Below are 16,466 nucleotides of genomic sequence, written 5' to 3'. Positions count from 1 at the left end.
CATTCTTGCCATCTCTGTCGTAGCATAGCTTTCGTCGGTAAAGTGTGCGGAACAAACGTCCAATTTCTTGCCACTTTCGCATCTTTGGGCCACTAGTGCAACTTGAATCCGTCCCTGTTCGTGTAGTTACACCCTCCGACAACACACCGACGAGGCATGATGTCTCCAAGGTACGGAAAACAGTCGAAAAAAACGTTGTGACGTCATCGCTCCGAGAGCGAATATTAGAAAGGCGATTAATTCGCCAAAATTCACCCATTTAGAGTTCGGAAATCGGTTAAAAAAATATATAATCTTTTTTCTGCAACATCAAGGTATATATTGACGCTTACATAGGTCTGGTGATAATGTTCCCCTTTAAGAAACTTTGCCATACATAATAAACATCTTGAACCTTATTGAAAAAAATTTGAATCTTATTAATCTCATTCATCACAATTTACTTAACTATGTATGTATGAAAACCGTATCTATTATTTATTTATCTTTTTATTTACTCACTCATTTAGTTATGTATTTATCTATATGTTTGTGTTACAGTTTGAGTACAGGAAGTGAACAAACAAATGTGCTAGTAATTTCTAGGAAACGGAAAAGGAGCAAGATTTAATCAAGTGTACTTCTTGCTACTCCTTTTCGGACATGCTGTAATGAGAAACTGGAAATGTGTGATGTACCATGTTGTAACTGTATACATGTTTGAAATGTACTTAATATTTTTGTATCAATGCCTTCTATAGGAACAGCTACCCGATCTATGGTCCCATTTCCAGGACCTGAACCTGGAGGCACACATGTATGCCTCCCAGTGGTTCCTCACTCTCTTCACGGCCAAGTTCCCCCTGTGCATGGTTTTTCACATCACCGACTTGCTGCTCTGTGAGGTACAGTTGACAGCACTGCATTTTAATATAATACAAGTCCTAGGAGAGGTACAAGGGATGGTTGGGTTTTTTTGAAGGTGAACAGAAAGTGGAAAGGCAGAAGACACTCAATAAAGGTTACGGCAGATTGGGCAGAGGTTAGTGTGTGCAGTTAGTATAAATTAATAAGATAAAGGGATGAAAGAAAAAAGGACAGGAGGGATGGAGTTAGTTGGATCATACTCAGCAGGTGTCAATGGCCCTAAGTAGAAGGCACAGCTTCAGCACTAATCCATATTGTATGCACTCTGCCCTTTGATTTAATCTGCCCATGGTGTCTAATCAATAAAGATGCACATATAAGGCTTTTAGGTTGATAAGATCATAGACTTAAAGACATTACAATTGCATACTCTTGTTCTGAAACTGATTTCTTGAAAGATTTGAAAGTCAATTGTTTGTTACTAGGCTGTTAATATTATTTTTGGTGTAGTCGTATCCTCCTGAGAACCAGCGTCCTCAGCATTGGACATTGTCTTTTGCACAACAGTACTATTTTTTTTTAAAACTCTGACAAAAGAAGTAGACCACAAACAAATGTCCACTGCAGAGGACGCTGGTTCTAAAGAGGATATACAAGTACATTTTTCTTGTCTAACCCGGTCATACGCATTTATATACACAGGTTAAGTAGTTGTGTCTAGCTCACTTCATCAGTGTGAGGGATCATAACAAACCCTTCCAATCACTCCTGATCCTCAACAGCTCCCTAATATCGCATCTAATGCCTATAATTATTCATAGTGTCATCAAAAGAGATTTAGATTACTGTTTCTCTCCAATGAGACACCTTATCCCACTTAATAAAAAGAAGCATCCCAGGGAATATTCATTTTTATGTGTTTATGTGTTTATTTTTAAATGGCAACTCTTTTTTTTTAAACATTTGTTAATTGGGTTTTAGACTCATATACTGTAGTTGACAGGAATTGCCAAACATGCATCAAATGCTGTTCCCCCCAACAAGTAAAAAATAGATAAATAAAATAAAATCAATAATTAAATAAATATAAGATAAACCACAGACAGATGCATTCTTGAATAATCTTAGAGAGATATAGCAACCCACAAGCACAGAAAAGGCTCACCAACCACCCACATTTCAATTGTGATTCAATCAGGGTTAAATTGGAGATCAGTTTTTCCTACATATCTCAGAAAGACACCCCACAGTTCTTGAAACTTTGCAGAAGAACCAGCATAATCTTTTCCAATTTGAGAAAATAAAGAACATCTTTAATCCAGCGGGTGTGGCAAGGAGGCGCTGTTGCCTTCCAATTTAACACAATGAGGCTTCTAGCCAACAAAATAGTGAATAGTGATTTTTTGGGGGATTTGTTGAGGGTAGATGACTTCGGTGCTACCCCAAATAGTTTACTTAAAGGATTTGGTTCAATCCTTCTGCCAGTGATCACAGACAAAGTGTTAAAAATGTTTGTCCAATAGCTTGATTATTCCTTTTTGGTGACAATACTAATCTCACCTTGTTTTACGATATAGGTGGGTTGCATTCCTCATGTTATAAAATACTTTTTTCATGGTAGTCCATTTTAACACATTAAAACGATAAATTACAGGAAAACTGGAAGGGCCATTCCATCAAATCAGCGATATTTGCTTGTTTTGACTGTGTCAAAATAAACGTAAATTTATGTCTATTTTCAACTCTGATAATATACATTAGCGGTGTCCCGATCCGATATTTATATTGAATATCGGTCCAGTCTCAGCAAAAAAATATATCGGCGGCTTCCTCCCACTTCCAAAGACATGCACCTGGGCATAGGTTGATTGGCAGCACTAAATTTACCCTAGTGTGTGAATGTGAGTGTGAATGTTGTCTGTCTATCTGTGTTGGCCCTGCGATGAAGTGGTGACTTGTCCAGGGTGTAACCCGCCTACCGCCTGAATGCAGCTAGGATAGGCTCCAGCATCCCTCGCGACCCGCAAGGGACAAACGGTAGAAAATGGATGGATATTTGCTTGCATGTAAAATGTCCAATATATAAGCGCAACATGTTGGTCTTTTCTTGTATTTTAGTCAAGTCATTTGCAAAAGACAAACATGGTAGGCTATATGCTGCTAGGAGCTTGCAGCTACACAACAGCCAAGAACACAAGCATGACATACAAGTGTCCTTAATTGAAAACAGTTCTCCACAGGCCAATGGTAAAGATTGACTGTCATCTTTCGGGAATGTAAACAATGAAACACCGGCCGTGTTTGTTTTGCTGTAGTCGGCCGCAATACACCGCTTCCCACCTACAGCTTTCTTCTTTGCTGTCTCCATTGTTCATTGAACAAATTGCAAAAGATTCACCAACACAGATGTCCAGAATACTGTGGAATTTTGCGATGAAAACAGACGTCTTAATAGCTGGCCGCCATGCTGTCTCAAAATGTCCTCTACAATCCGCGACGTCACGCGCTGACGTCATCATACCGAGACGTTTTCAGCAGGATATGTCGCGCGAAATTTAAAATTGCACTTTAGTAAGCTAACCCGGCCGTATTGGCATGTGTTGCAATGTTAAGATTTCATCATTGATATATAAACTATCAGACTGCGTGGTCGGTAGTAGTGGGTTTCAGTAGGCCTTTAAAATGTGTACTATTGGCCGCCCGCAGTCAACTTTATTTAATTTTTGACAAATTTCCTGAGTTTAAGATTAATTTGGATTACAGGACTAAAAGTAAAGGGATGAGTTTTTAGCACGGACTTGGCAAATACATGACATATGGCCACATGGCATGTATGCTGCCAATAGCATGTTGACAATAATCACATTACACTTATTCAACAAAAGAATGTAATTTGTGCACTCATCAAATATACATTTTACAGTTAATGCGATTGTGCATTTTTATACATTGTATTTATTGGCATGATTGGGTGGAATGACCCAGAAGTACCCACCAATATCAATCTTTTTGGGTAGTGAAAATTTCAAATATACTTTGCTCCAAAAGTGCCCGTGCAATTCTCTTGCCTGTCCTCTGCTTTTCTTTCAACCAACCTTCCCTATATTTTCCTATTCATTCTTCTTCTATTCCACCCTATTTCCTGCTCTCCCACTAGCCTCCTGCAGAACAATAAGAAGCTTCCCAGGTTTTTCTCAGCCAATGAGGCGCATGATAAGAATCTGTTCGTTAAACCTTCATTCTCATCTCCTGCTACTCTTGACAGCTGTTCTCCTCATGCATCATTTTCTCTACTTCTGTTCCTAACTGTGTTTTCATTCTCTCTATTTTTTGCTCAGTTCCCACTGTTGGAAATAGTAACAACCTGCTCCAGGGTCAAACTGTTACCATCAGAAAACATTTACTAGCAAGACGGTAACCACTATAATGATATGATGTTAAAGGTAAACGCAACATTTAAAACACTTCCTTGTGGCTTATATACTACTGTATGTATTGGATATACTTTGGTGTAAATATTGGTGTAGGTTTTGCTCCACAGTCACGTTTTTTAAATCAGTCTGCAAATGAAACCAAACCTCACCTTTTGAGAATGTACACTATATGAGTGTATATTTTGAAGTTGTCATCGCAATTTTTTTTCACCAGACATCGTCTAAATAAACCTCATAAACATTATATAGATTCACCTGGTCACAACATTATGTACACCTGCACACTCTCTGATCAATTTAGAGCTGCATGAAAAAGGCTTCTTTTAGCAGCATTTATGTCATTGCATGTTGCACGTCGGGATTACTAATCATGCACATGCCACGATTAAATGAAAATAATATTTTATTCTACCCTTTTTTTTTGGTTTCCTCATAGCCTGAAGCAACGCTTGACTTAAATAGGTCATATTATGATTGTTTTTCTACATTTAAACACTTTTTCCACCGCACATTGAAAAATTAAAGAATGCGGGGGGCCATTTTGATATTTTTCATTTTCAAAATCAATACAATATTGAACTTTTTTTTTTTTTTTTTACCTTTCGGACTCCCCTCAAGTTTGGTCCTGGATACCTGGAAGGGTCTCAGTCATAAAAATGTTTTAAAAAATTATTCATATATTATCATTTTTTAATTATTATTACCGTATTTTTCGGAGTATAAGTCGCACCTGCCGAAAATGCATAATAAAAAAGAAAAAAAACATATATTAGTCGCACTGGAGCCCGGCCAAACTATGAAAAAAAACTGCGACTTATAGTCCGAAAAATACGGTACTCAAAGCTTAAATCTCTAGATCAACTTCAGGTCTGTCTGTCAATATTAAGTAAAAAAATAAAAAAATAAAATAAAAATATGTTGTATGCTCTTTTTGTTAAAGAACCCTGTTAGTGGAATATTTTATGTAAAGTAATTGGTGCCTTAAATAAATTGATAATTCATAACAACATTGATTTTAATTAATTATAATTTTTTAAGCAATGACAGTTAAAAAATAAATGAATGAAAAATCCAACTAAAATGCTCGGGGACTGAAAAAGGGCCCTACTCATAAAAGTGTTAAAAATAAGTCTTACATTTTTTACTTTCAACACTTAAGTCTTTAGGTCTACTTCAGACTTATCCGCTGATTCTAAGTATTTCTTATTTATTTTTTTGTTTGTTTTATGCCCTTTTTGTCAAAGAAAACTTAGATTTGTTTATCGGGCAAATACACAAAATATGCAAAATGTTCACCAAAAATATTTAAAAGTGGAAAATTTGATGTGAAGTAATTGGAGCCTTGAAGGCACATTATTTTTTGAGTAATCACAACTTTAAAGAGAAAAACAGTCTGCTTGGCAGCTTTGTGCTGTTAGAGTCAGTATTTCACCTGTTTGCTCTTATATTCCACTTTTTTGTGTTTTGTTTTTATTTGTTTTTTTAATAGTGTTTTTGGAATATGCTCTGGGCCGTTAAAAAATTAGCTGTGGGCCGCAAATGGCTTTCAGGCCGCGCTTTGGACACCCAGGGTCCATATAATATGTAATGGTGGTGCTTTAGTCAAACATTTGCATACATCATGTTTTGCAGACCATCTTTAAGCCGCTTTCTGACTGTGTTCAGAATGAGCCATTTTAAGGGGGGTGGTTTTACTTATGTGCCGAAGCCCTCTTCCATGCCAAGTCCCTTTTGACTGCATCTCCACCCTGTCAGCCATGTTGTAGTTTTCAGAGCTTCCATATCGAGTCCACTGACAGATATAAGTTAGACCTATACCTGCTCTTTATATAAATATTAGCAGCGGGGGATTTAAGCATACATGTTGATGTACGAGCCAGTCTGCCCCACAATAAGAGGATGTAGAAAAAGAAGGAACATATTGAGTACAACTTTGGTATACAACTGAATAAAAATAGCAGACTTGGGCAAAGCTCTTTGAATAAACCTCTACCATATATGGAGATATCCGTTAATGTAACTAAAGCAAAATACGTCACTAAAGTCTCAAATTCCAAATTGCTCATTTGGAGCAAGTTTGGAAGAAGGCAAGATTGTTTCATAAATTTCTCTGTCATGCCATGGTTTGATTTCACATTTTTAGGACGTATGGGTACCATTAAAATGTAATATCGGAAATTATCGATATCGTTTTTTTTTTATTATCGGTACTGGTTTTAATTTTTTTTTTTTAATTTATTTTTTATAATTAAATCAACATAAAAAAACACAAGATATTAGTGCACCAACCCAAAAAACCTCCCTCCCCCACTCATTCACACTCATTCACACAAAAGGGTTGTTTCTTTCTGTTATTAATATTCTGGTTCCTACATTATATATCAATATATATCAATACAGTCTGCAAGGGATACAGTCCGTAAGCACACATGATTGTGCGTGCTGCTGGTCCACTAATAGTACTAACCTTTAACAGTTAATTTTTACTAATTTTCATTAATTACTATTTTCAATGTAACTGTTTTTATATTGTTTTACTTTCTTTTTTATTCAAGAAAATGTTTTAAATTTATTTATCTTATTTTATTTTATTAATTTTTTTTTAAAAGTACCTTATCTTCACCATACCTGGTTGTCCAAATTAAGCATAATAATGTGTTAATTCCACGACTGTATATATCGGTTGATATCGGTATCGGTAAATAAAGAGTTGGACAATATCGGATATCGGCAAAAAGCCATTATCGGACATCCCTAGTACCAACAGTTGAGAAAAGTTGGTTTTGCATAATAGGACCTCTTTATAGTCCAAACAAGAACGTGCAGCTCGCTGTGACATCATGACGTAGCCAGACTGCAAAACAAAAGCATGAACATTATAATTTGACGGTATCATATTATATCCAACGGTATACATTTTTTTAAACAAAAATAGTTTTCCTTTAAAACAGGTGAGCTACCTAGTTGTTTTTTTTAAATAACGGGTAACATTTAATTATTTTTTTAACATTGGTAATTTATCAAAAAAGAGGCAAAATGTCTTATTGTGTCTTTAAAATATTGGAGGCTAACAAGCTACATTATGACGGGACATCCCTGCTTTAAATTAATCAGATCTGTCGTCACTTTTTGTCTATGTGCAACAAATGCGGGGACTGATGTGTGAAATTTGGGAAGGAAAATATTTTCCTTTGCACAAGAAACCAAGCTTGACTTGCAGGAGTTGAGTTATATATGCAATGATGATGCTCAAAAAGGTTATTCTTATTCATATACTTTTTACATTTTCTTGTAGTCAGACAATATTTTCGGTATGTTAGATGGACTTTGTTATTTACGGTAAAAATTCCATCTGATACACCAAAAATATTGTCTGACTACAAAAAAATGTGTACGCAATATTATGGTAAATGGGTTATACTTGTATAGCGCTTTTCTACCTTCAAGGTACTCAAAGCGCTTTGACACTATTTCCACATTCACCCATTCACACACACATTCACACACTGATGGCAGGCGTTGCCATGCAAGGCGCTAACCACGACTCATCAGGAGCAGGAGTGAAGTGTCTTGCTCAAGGACACAACGGACGTGACGAGGTTGGTACAAACCCTGTTTCTATATGAGTTGGGAAATTGTGTTAGATGTAAATATAAACGGAATACAATGATTTGCAAATCATTTTCAACCCATATTCAGTTGAATATGCTACAAAGACAACATATTTGATGTTCAAACTGATAAACTTTTTTTTTTTTTTTGCAAATAATCATTAACTTTAGAATTTGATGCCAGCAACACGTGACAAAGAAGTTGGGAAATGTGGCAATAAATACTGATAAAGTTGAGGAATGCTCATCAAACACTTATTTGGAACATCCCACAGGTGTGCAGGCAAATTGGGAACAGGTGGGTGCCATGATTGAGTATAAAAACAGCTTACCAAAAAATGCTCAGTCTTTCACAAGAAAGGATGGGGCGAGGTACACCCCTTTGTCCACAACTGCGTGAGCAAATAGTCAACAGTTTAAGAACAATGTTTCTCAAAGTGCAATTGCAAGAAATTTAGGGATTTCAACATCTACGGTCCATAATATCATCAAAAGGTTCAGAGAATTTGGAGAAATCACTCCACGTAAGCGGCATGGCCGGAAACCAACATTGAATGACCGTGACCTTCGATCCCTCAGACGGCACTGTATCAAAAACAGACATCAATCTCTAAAGGATATCACCACATGGGCTCAGGAACACTTCAGAAAACCACTGTCACTAAATACAGTTGGTCGCTACATCTGTAAGTGCAAGTTAAAGCTCTACTATGCAAAGCGAAAGCCATTCATCAACAACATCCAGAAACGCTGCCGGCTTTTCTGGGCCCGAGATCATCTAAGATGGACTGATGCAAAGTGGAAAAGTGTTCTGTGGTCTGACGAGTCCACATTTCAAATTGTATTTGGAAATATTCGACATTGTGTAATCCGGACCAAAGGGGAAGCGAACCATCCAGACAGTTATCGACGCAAAGTTCAAAAGCCAGCATCTGTGATGGTATGGGGGCACATTAGTGCCCAAGGCATGAGTAACTTACACATCTGTGAAGGCACCATTAATGCTGAAAGGTATATACAGGTTTTGGAACAACATATGCTGCCATCTAAGCGCCGTCTTTTTCATGGATGCCCCTGCTTATTTCAGCAAGACAATGCCAAGCCACATTCAGCACGTGTTACAACAGCGTGGCTTCGTAAAAAAAGAGTGCGGGTACTTTCCTGGTTCCGCCTGCAGTCCAGACCTGTCTCCCATCGAAAATGTGTGGCGCATTATGAAGCGTAAAATACGACAGCGGAGACCCCGGACTGTTGAACGACTGAAGCTCTACATAAAACAAGAATGGGAAAGAATTCCACTTTCAAAGCTTCAACAATTAGTTTCCTTAGTTCCCAATCGTTTATTGAGTGTTGTTAAAAGAAAAGGTGATGTAACACATTGGTGAACATGCCCTTTCCCAACTACTTTGGCACGTGTTGCAGCCATGAAATTCTAAGTTAATTATTATTTGCAAAAAAAAATAAAGATTATGAGTTTGAACATCAAATATCTTGTCTTTGTAGTGCATTCAATTGAATATGGGTTGAAAAGGATTTGCAAATCATTGTATTCCGTTTATATTTACATCTAACACAATTTCCCAACTCATATGGAAACAAAGTTTGTAGAAGATGGGGATCGAACCAGGAACCCTCAGGTTGCTGGCACGTCCACTCTCCCAACAGCGCCACGCCGTTCCCATGATGACGCGTGACATTCTGCATGAAGGGTATTTTAACTATTTGCGCAACTTTGGAGAAGTATTTACCTGGTAGAACCTCAAGTTGTATGACCTAAGGGGTGTTTTTTATATAGATGTTCCACTGTATTACTATTTTTCTTTAGTAATTCATGTTATCTTCCGTGCCATCACAAGGTTTCTTTACACATTGTTAAGCCTTTGTTATTGCAGAAGGCTCGGGGGCAATTCATGCCCTTGAGTTGTTCAGTGGCATCCCTGCCGATTCCCCAGCAATGTCACATGATGCATGCTTTATTACAGTCACAGCATACGGAAGGAAGCAACTTAGCTACCTGACTGACCTGGCTGCTGTCCATTGAAAAATGTCTGAAAGTGTAAAATGCTTGAACTGGACACTTGACCAAATGACTTTAGACATTTCAGACTGCAAAAAGACTTTCGTTTTCATACCTAGCAACTTATTGAATGTGAAAATGTCAAACAGCATTACATTTACTCAACATTTGTGGGGGGTTGTAGGAGAACACTGTATGGAAACAAGTTAGTTTGCAACATTTAATACATTACTGCCAAAAAGTTAGGGATATTCTTATTTCGGGTGAAGCTAAAATGCTTAATTTGATATTCTGTACATGGGGAACTGAACTTTTTCTGGAATTGTGCCTATCATTCACAATCCCAATGTAACACAACACAAAGGCCTTTCTTTTTTTATGCATTCTAATTTGTATTATACGGCAAGTACGAGGTGAAGAAAAACGTATGTGTGCTTGTCTTGCATAAGGATTGTGAATAATAGACAACTTTCCAAAAAATGTGCAGTTCCCCTTTAACAGAACTTGCTGCTCAATTTGCTGCACTCTAACAAAGAGTTGGTGTGTGATCTACGAAAGCACCAATACATAGGCTGGTTCACTAAGAATTGGCACTTAAACAGTCTTCTTCTTCATGCTGTTCACATTTCGACATCATAAGACCCAGACAACACCTAACAATTGATAACAGTACCTAGTGGTTAGCTCGGCTTCAAGCAGTTTTCAGAGGCTAATGACCAAAGAGCTAGGGGTTTCAGAGTGTCACCGAAACATTGGAAATAATCACAAAAATTAAAACTGAATGCCTTTAATTAGAGTTTAATATATATATATACATATGTATGTATGTATGTATGTATGTATGTATGTATATGTATGTATATATGTATGTATATATGTATGCATGTATGTATGTATATATATGTATATATGTATGCATGTATATATGTATGCATGTATATATGTATACATGTATGTATGCATATATATATATATATGTATGTATGTATATATGTATACAAGCATATGTATGTATGTATATGTATATATGCATGTGTATGTACAGTATATATGTATGCATGTTTGTATGTATATATGTATATATATATATGTGTGTATATATATATATATATATATGTGTGTGTGTATATATATAGATAGATAGATAGATAGATATATATATATATATATATATATATATATATATATATATATATATATATATATATATATATATATATATATATATATATACATGTACTTATATACTGTATATACACATGTACCTTGCCATTGAGATCTGTGTTAGTTTAGACATGATCAGATTAAGTGTACTCCAAAAGCCTTTTTGTGAGTAGTGTCCACTTCCTTTACATTCCTCCACTAATCTGCCTTGTCGCTTTCCCAGTCTGTGATCACCACCTTCTTATGCTCCCTGTCCGTATAAAAATAAATTTCACTCCCAGACAAAACTCTTCAATCCTCACTCAGCACTTTAGCGCCATCTTAAGGCCTATGTGTACCAGTGTGTGAAGACAGAACCCCCCCCCCCCCTCCCCCCCCCCCCTCCCTTTCTTTATTTTTAGTGAGGCCAGGATATTTTTAGCTCTGTGTTGCCATGTGGACTCATCACAGAGACCAAGGAGACGTGGGTGTTCCTGTGCAGAGCTGGCATCAGCTCAACATTTTCTTCATCTGTCACATTCTACTCCAAATGTAATCCAATCCAGTTTCGTTTCCAGACTGCTGCACATAAAACAAACAATAGAAAGTAATTCAATTAAAAGCATTTAAAATAACATTGGATACAATAATAAAATCAATAATAAAATAAAATAAGATAATAAAAAAAACAAAATAAGTAAAAACTAATCTATAAAATAGAATAAAACAAACAATATATCAACAATTCACTTAATGATCACATTGCTTTAGGATTCAATGTAACAACTAATTTGAATAACAAGCAGTTTTCTTACTGATCTTTAACAGGTGGGTTGCGACCCAAAAGTGGGTCTGTTTTCTATTGCCTGGTAGAGATCTGACGTTGGCGAACAAGTTTAATCTTTTCAACTTTCTTTTTTTGAATGATAAGAACCGATTTCCAGTTGCGAGTTGTTTGTGAGTCGTTCTTAGTGATTTAGAACACCGAGCAGAAGTTATTTAACTAAGACCAAGAGACAGTTTAAAGCCTATTTTAAGCCTATTTTAATTTTTAAGGTTCATTGTTTGATAAAAGCGTGAATCAGTAGATATTATTTTACACTTTTTCTAATTTGAGAATATAATTAATTTGGAGTTATCTGCTACCCTAGTGAGAATAAGCGGTATAGAAAATTAACCTGACTCTCGCCAGATCCTTGTAGTTCGCTGAGCTCCATACAGACATCTGGGACTTCTCAATAGGAGTTGCATTTCAGAAGGCGGGGCCTTGTGAAAAAATCATTGTATGTGATTGAATAAACCACTTGTCCGTTATTTTGAACGGCGTGCTACTTCAACCACTCACATCAAAATCAACCCGTGACGCTGATGAGAGCGAATCCAAAACAGAACAGCCGAACGATAACGACAGAGCAATAACTTTTACTGAAACAACACAGCAATGTCAGATTCGACAAAACAGTTGCAATAGCAGAATCAATGTCAGCACACGACTCCTTGCTGCGTGCCGCCATTGTTGTTTGAATCAAACAGTCGCTTCGGCGCTACGTCACATCTATGAAATCCCGCCCGGCGATCCTGATTGGTTCATTATTTTTTGCTATCTTGAAGGAGTTTGCATTGCCTTTGAACCCAGATCCTTGTGTGGAGCTCAGCGAACTACAAAGATCTGGCGAGAGTCAGGTAAATAGAAAATGGATGCATAGATGCATTTGGAGGTTTATCATCCACATTATTAGGAAATGAAGACAATGTTATTGAAATATTTTACTTTGTATATGAGTTTAACATCTTTAGTTGAACTACTGCAATGAATGAACTTTTAAAAGCTATATATGGAGATGTACCTGTCAGGAACTTGCGTGGTGTAATCGGCAGGACCGCAGGATGCAAAGAGAGGAAGTGACGTGCATGTAATAAGGAGGTTTAATGGAGAAAAAGACCCAAACGGCACACTATAAACATTGGTCACAACAGACAAACAAGCCAGTGTCGCAAGGAAGGAGACACTGACGGTTAAACTCCCCGATTAGTGATCAGAGGCAGGTGAGTCCCCTGATCAATAATCAAGAGGCAAGTGTGGAGAACATCACTCAAAAACAGTGGTGGTCACTGCAAGACATAACTAAAACAGGAAGTGTAACACAAATAAGCGTGCGAGCCAGGAAAAACACAAAACACAGGAAAACAACCCAAAAACTGTCAGGCAGATCATGACAGCACCTGTATATAAGTATTGGGTGTGTTAGATTACAATGTCCTCCAGTGCATTTCACAGCGTTGACTTAGTTAATGTACTTATTAACTGAACTATTAAAGTCATGTTTAATTTTTTTTTTTCGGTCATGAACCTACGAAAAAAGTTTGCAAAGTTTAATGTGTGCGCTGTTTCTATATATTTTTTTTTTCATTCACTCTATATCAAATGAAAATAATTGATACAACATTAAAATAAATCATGAATGAAAAGGAGTAGAAATAAGTGGTTCTTAAGACAAGGTTTCTTTTTAGGTTGTAATTACTTTCTCTTTTTACAAATGTGTTTTGAATGTTGTTTGGTATATTTTTTTACGTGCTTTATACAAACCCTGTTTCCATATGAGTTGGGAAATTGTGTTAGATGTAAATATAAAAAGAATACAATGATTTGCAAATCCTTTTCAACCCATATTCAGTTGAATGCACTACAAAGACAAGATATTTGATGTTCAAACTCATAAACTTTATTTTTTTTTTGCAAATAATAATTAACTTAGAATTTCATGGCTACAACACATGCCAAAGTAGTTGGGAAAGGGCATGTTCACCAATGTGTTACATGGCCTTTCCTTTTAACAACACTCAGTAAACGTTTGGGAACTGAGGAGACACATTTTTTAAGCTTCTCAGGTGGAATTATTTCCCATTCTTGCTTGATGTACAGCTTAAGTTGTTCAACAGTCCGGGGGTCTCCGTTGTGGTATTTCAGGCTTCATAATGCGCCACACATTTCCAATGGGAGACAGGTCTGGACTACAGGCAGGCCAGTCTAGTACCCGCACTCTTTTACTATTAAGCCACATTGATGTAACACATGGCTTGGCATTGTCTTGCTGAAATAAGCAGGGGCGTTCATGGTAACGTTGCTTGGATGGCAACATATGTTGCTCCAAAGCCTGTATGTCCCTTTCAGCATTAATGACGCTTTCACAGATGTGTAAGTTACCCATGTCTTTGGCACTAATACACCCCCATACATCACAGATGCTGGCTTTTCAACTTTGCACCTATAACAATCCGGATGGTTCTTTTCCTCTTTGGTCCGGAGGACACGACGTCCACAGTTTCCAAAAAAAAATTGAAATGTGGACTCGTCAGACCACAGAACACTTTTCCACTTTGTATCAGTCCATCTTAGATGAGCTCAGGCCCAGCGAAGCCGACGGTGTTTCTGGGTGTTGTTGATAAATGGTTTTCGCCTTGCATAGGAGAGTTTTAACTTGCGCTTACAGATGTAGCGACCAACTGTAGTTACTGACAGTGGGTTTCTGAAGTGTTCCTGAGCCCATGTGGTGATATCCTTTACACACTGATGTCGCTTGTTGATGCAGTACAGCCTGAGGGATTGAAGGTCATGGGCTTAGCTGCTTATGTGCAGTGATTTCTCCAGATTCTCTGAACCCTTTGATGATATTACGGACCGTAGATGGTGAAATCCCTAAATTCCTTGCAATAGCTGGTTGAGAAAGGTTTTTCTTAACCTGTTCAACAATTTGCTCACGCATTTGTTGACAAAGTGGTGACCCTCGCCCCATCCTTGTTTGTGAATGACTGAGCATTTCATGGAATCTACTTTTATACCCAATCATGGCACCCACCTGTTCCCAATTTGCCTGTTCACCTGTGGGATGTTCCAAATAAGTGTTTGATGAACATTCCTCAACTTTATCAGTATTTATTGCCACCTTTCCCAACTTCTTTGTCACGTGTTGCTGGCATCAAATTTTAAAGTTAATGATTATTTGCAAAAAAAAAGTTTATCAGTTTGAACATCAAATATGTTGTCTTTGTAGCATATTCAATTGAGTATGGGTTGAAAACGATTTGCAAATCATTGTATTCCGTTTATATTTACATCTAACACAATTTCCCAACTCATATGGAAACGGGGTTTGTACATCATTTTTGGAATATTGTACTCTACCAATTTCAACAAGTTTAACTGTTTAAATAGTGGGTGTGTGGGTATACAGTACCATTAAGGAATTTAATTGAACCTCCCTCAAACTTTCAGGCTAACTAATCTGTCTTTTGACTATTTTTTTTATCTGAGTTTGACAACATATACTGTTATTTCTAAAATGATCCTGTGTGTTTCAGGGTTTGAACATCATCTTCAATGTAGCCCTGGCCCTACTCAAGGTTAGTAACTTAACTCATGAACTCACACATTCTCAATTTTAAACCAAAAAATACCAGTATCAAAAAAACAAAAACAAACATACTAGTATCAATCAGTTATTGCTTTTCACTGTATTTAGGTTATGTTAACGTCCCTCCTTTCATTTCCTCTTGACTAATTACAATGGGGATTTACTAAAAATGTACTCCAAAAGGTTTGACCACTTGAAAGCAACATTCTATCGTCAAACAGTCATCATTAAACAATTACATTTAATTGAAGGAGAGCAGTGAAGAAATGTACTGGAATAATTTGGTATTTGCAGCCAAGAAGTGAGGACATGTTTTATACATTTTACACAACCACTTAGTCATAAGCTGCCTTTTGTCATATACTGTATGGTCTGTATCAACTCTTCATGAGGATTTATTTTGCATTGCTAAATGAGTTAAATTTACAACTTGGTTCACCAGGGATGTGTTAATAAGTGTGTTTGCCTTTTGCTGCTGATTTATCAGTGTGCGGTTTTGTGAGTGACAGACACTTTGACATTGAAGAGAAATTTAGGTAGACAAAAGAATCAAGTATTCTTAAGTTGAGGTTTTCCCTCATTTCCTCAACCACTTTATGGTGTAGCCGCCTAAAGAGATTGCTATGGAATTCCTGTTTGTTGTGATACCAGATCTTCTTGTGGTTGCTGGCATCATCGATTTGTGCTAGCACGATTGTCATAATGCATGTTGATGCTTCATTTGCTATCTTTATGTATGCCACCACTTTATAAAGTACTGTATACAGGGTAGAACTTATGGAATAGGCTATGACTCAGACAAACCACCCGTATTTACAATTCATTCCTTAGTGTGAGAAGTGTTGTTCAAACTGTCTGTTTTGTTCAAAACAATTCTCTATCTTCTAAAGGGCATTGCAGAGAATTTATTTTCTGTTCAGAAGCTCAAACTCTGAATCCTGCTGGTTTTCTTTTGCACGGTCTTCCTTTGCTCTACACTTTGTATGTCATGTGTAGTGCTGAC

General features: G+C 36.9%; 1 protein-coding gene across 1 annotated transcript in view; it reads left to right on the top strand.

Moving 5' to 3' along the window:
• Nucleotides 1-16,466, top strand: part of rabgap1l (RAB GTPase activating protein 1-like) — a 239,686-nt gene that overhangs the window by 179,888 nt on the left and 43,332 nt on the right. The window contains exons 17-18 of the mRNA XM_061975869.2: nucleotides 741-884; nucleotides 15,411-15,452. Coding sequence (XP_061831853.2) covers nucleotides 741-884; nucleotides 15,411-15,452 — 186 coding nt within the window. The remainder of the gene's footprint in view (nucleotides 1-740; nucleotides 885-15,410; nucleotides 15,453-16,466) is intronic.

This window comes from Nerophis lumbriciformis, linkage group LG14, assembly GCF_033978685.3.
Source record: "Nerophis lumbriciformis linkage group LG14, RoL_Nlum_v2.1, whole genome shotgun sequence".
Taxonomy (NCBI): domain Eukaryota; kingdom Metazoa; phylum Chordata; class Actinopteri; order Syngnathiformes; family Syngnathidae; genus Nerophis; species Nerophis lumbriciformis.
Note: the sequence above shows the minus strand (reverse complement) of the source record. Positions and strands in the feature narration are given on the sequence as shown.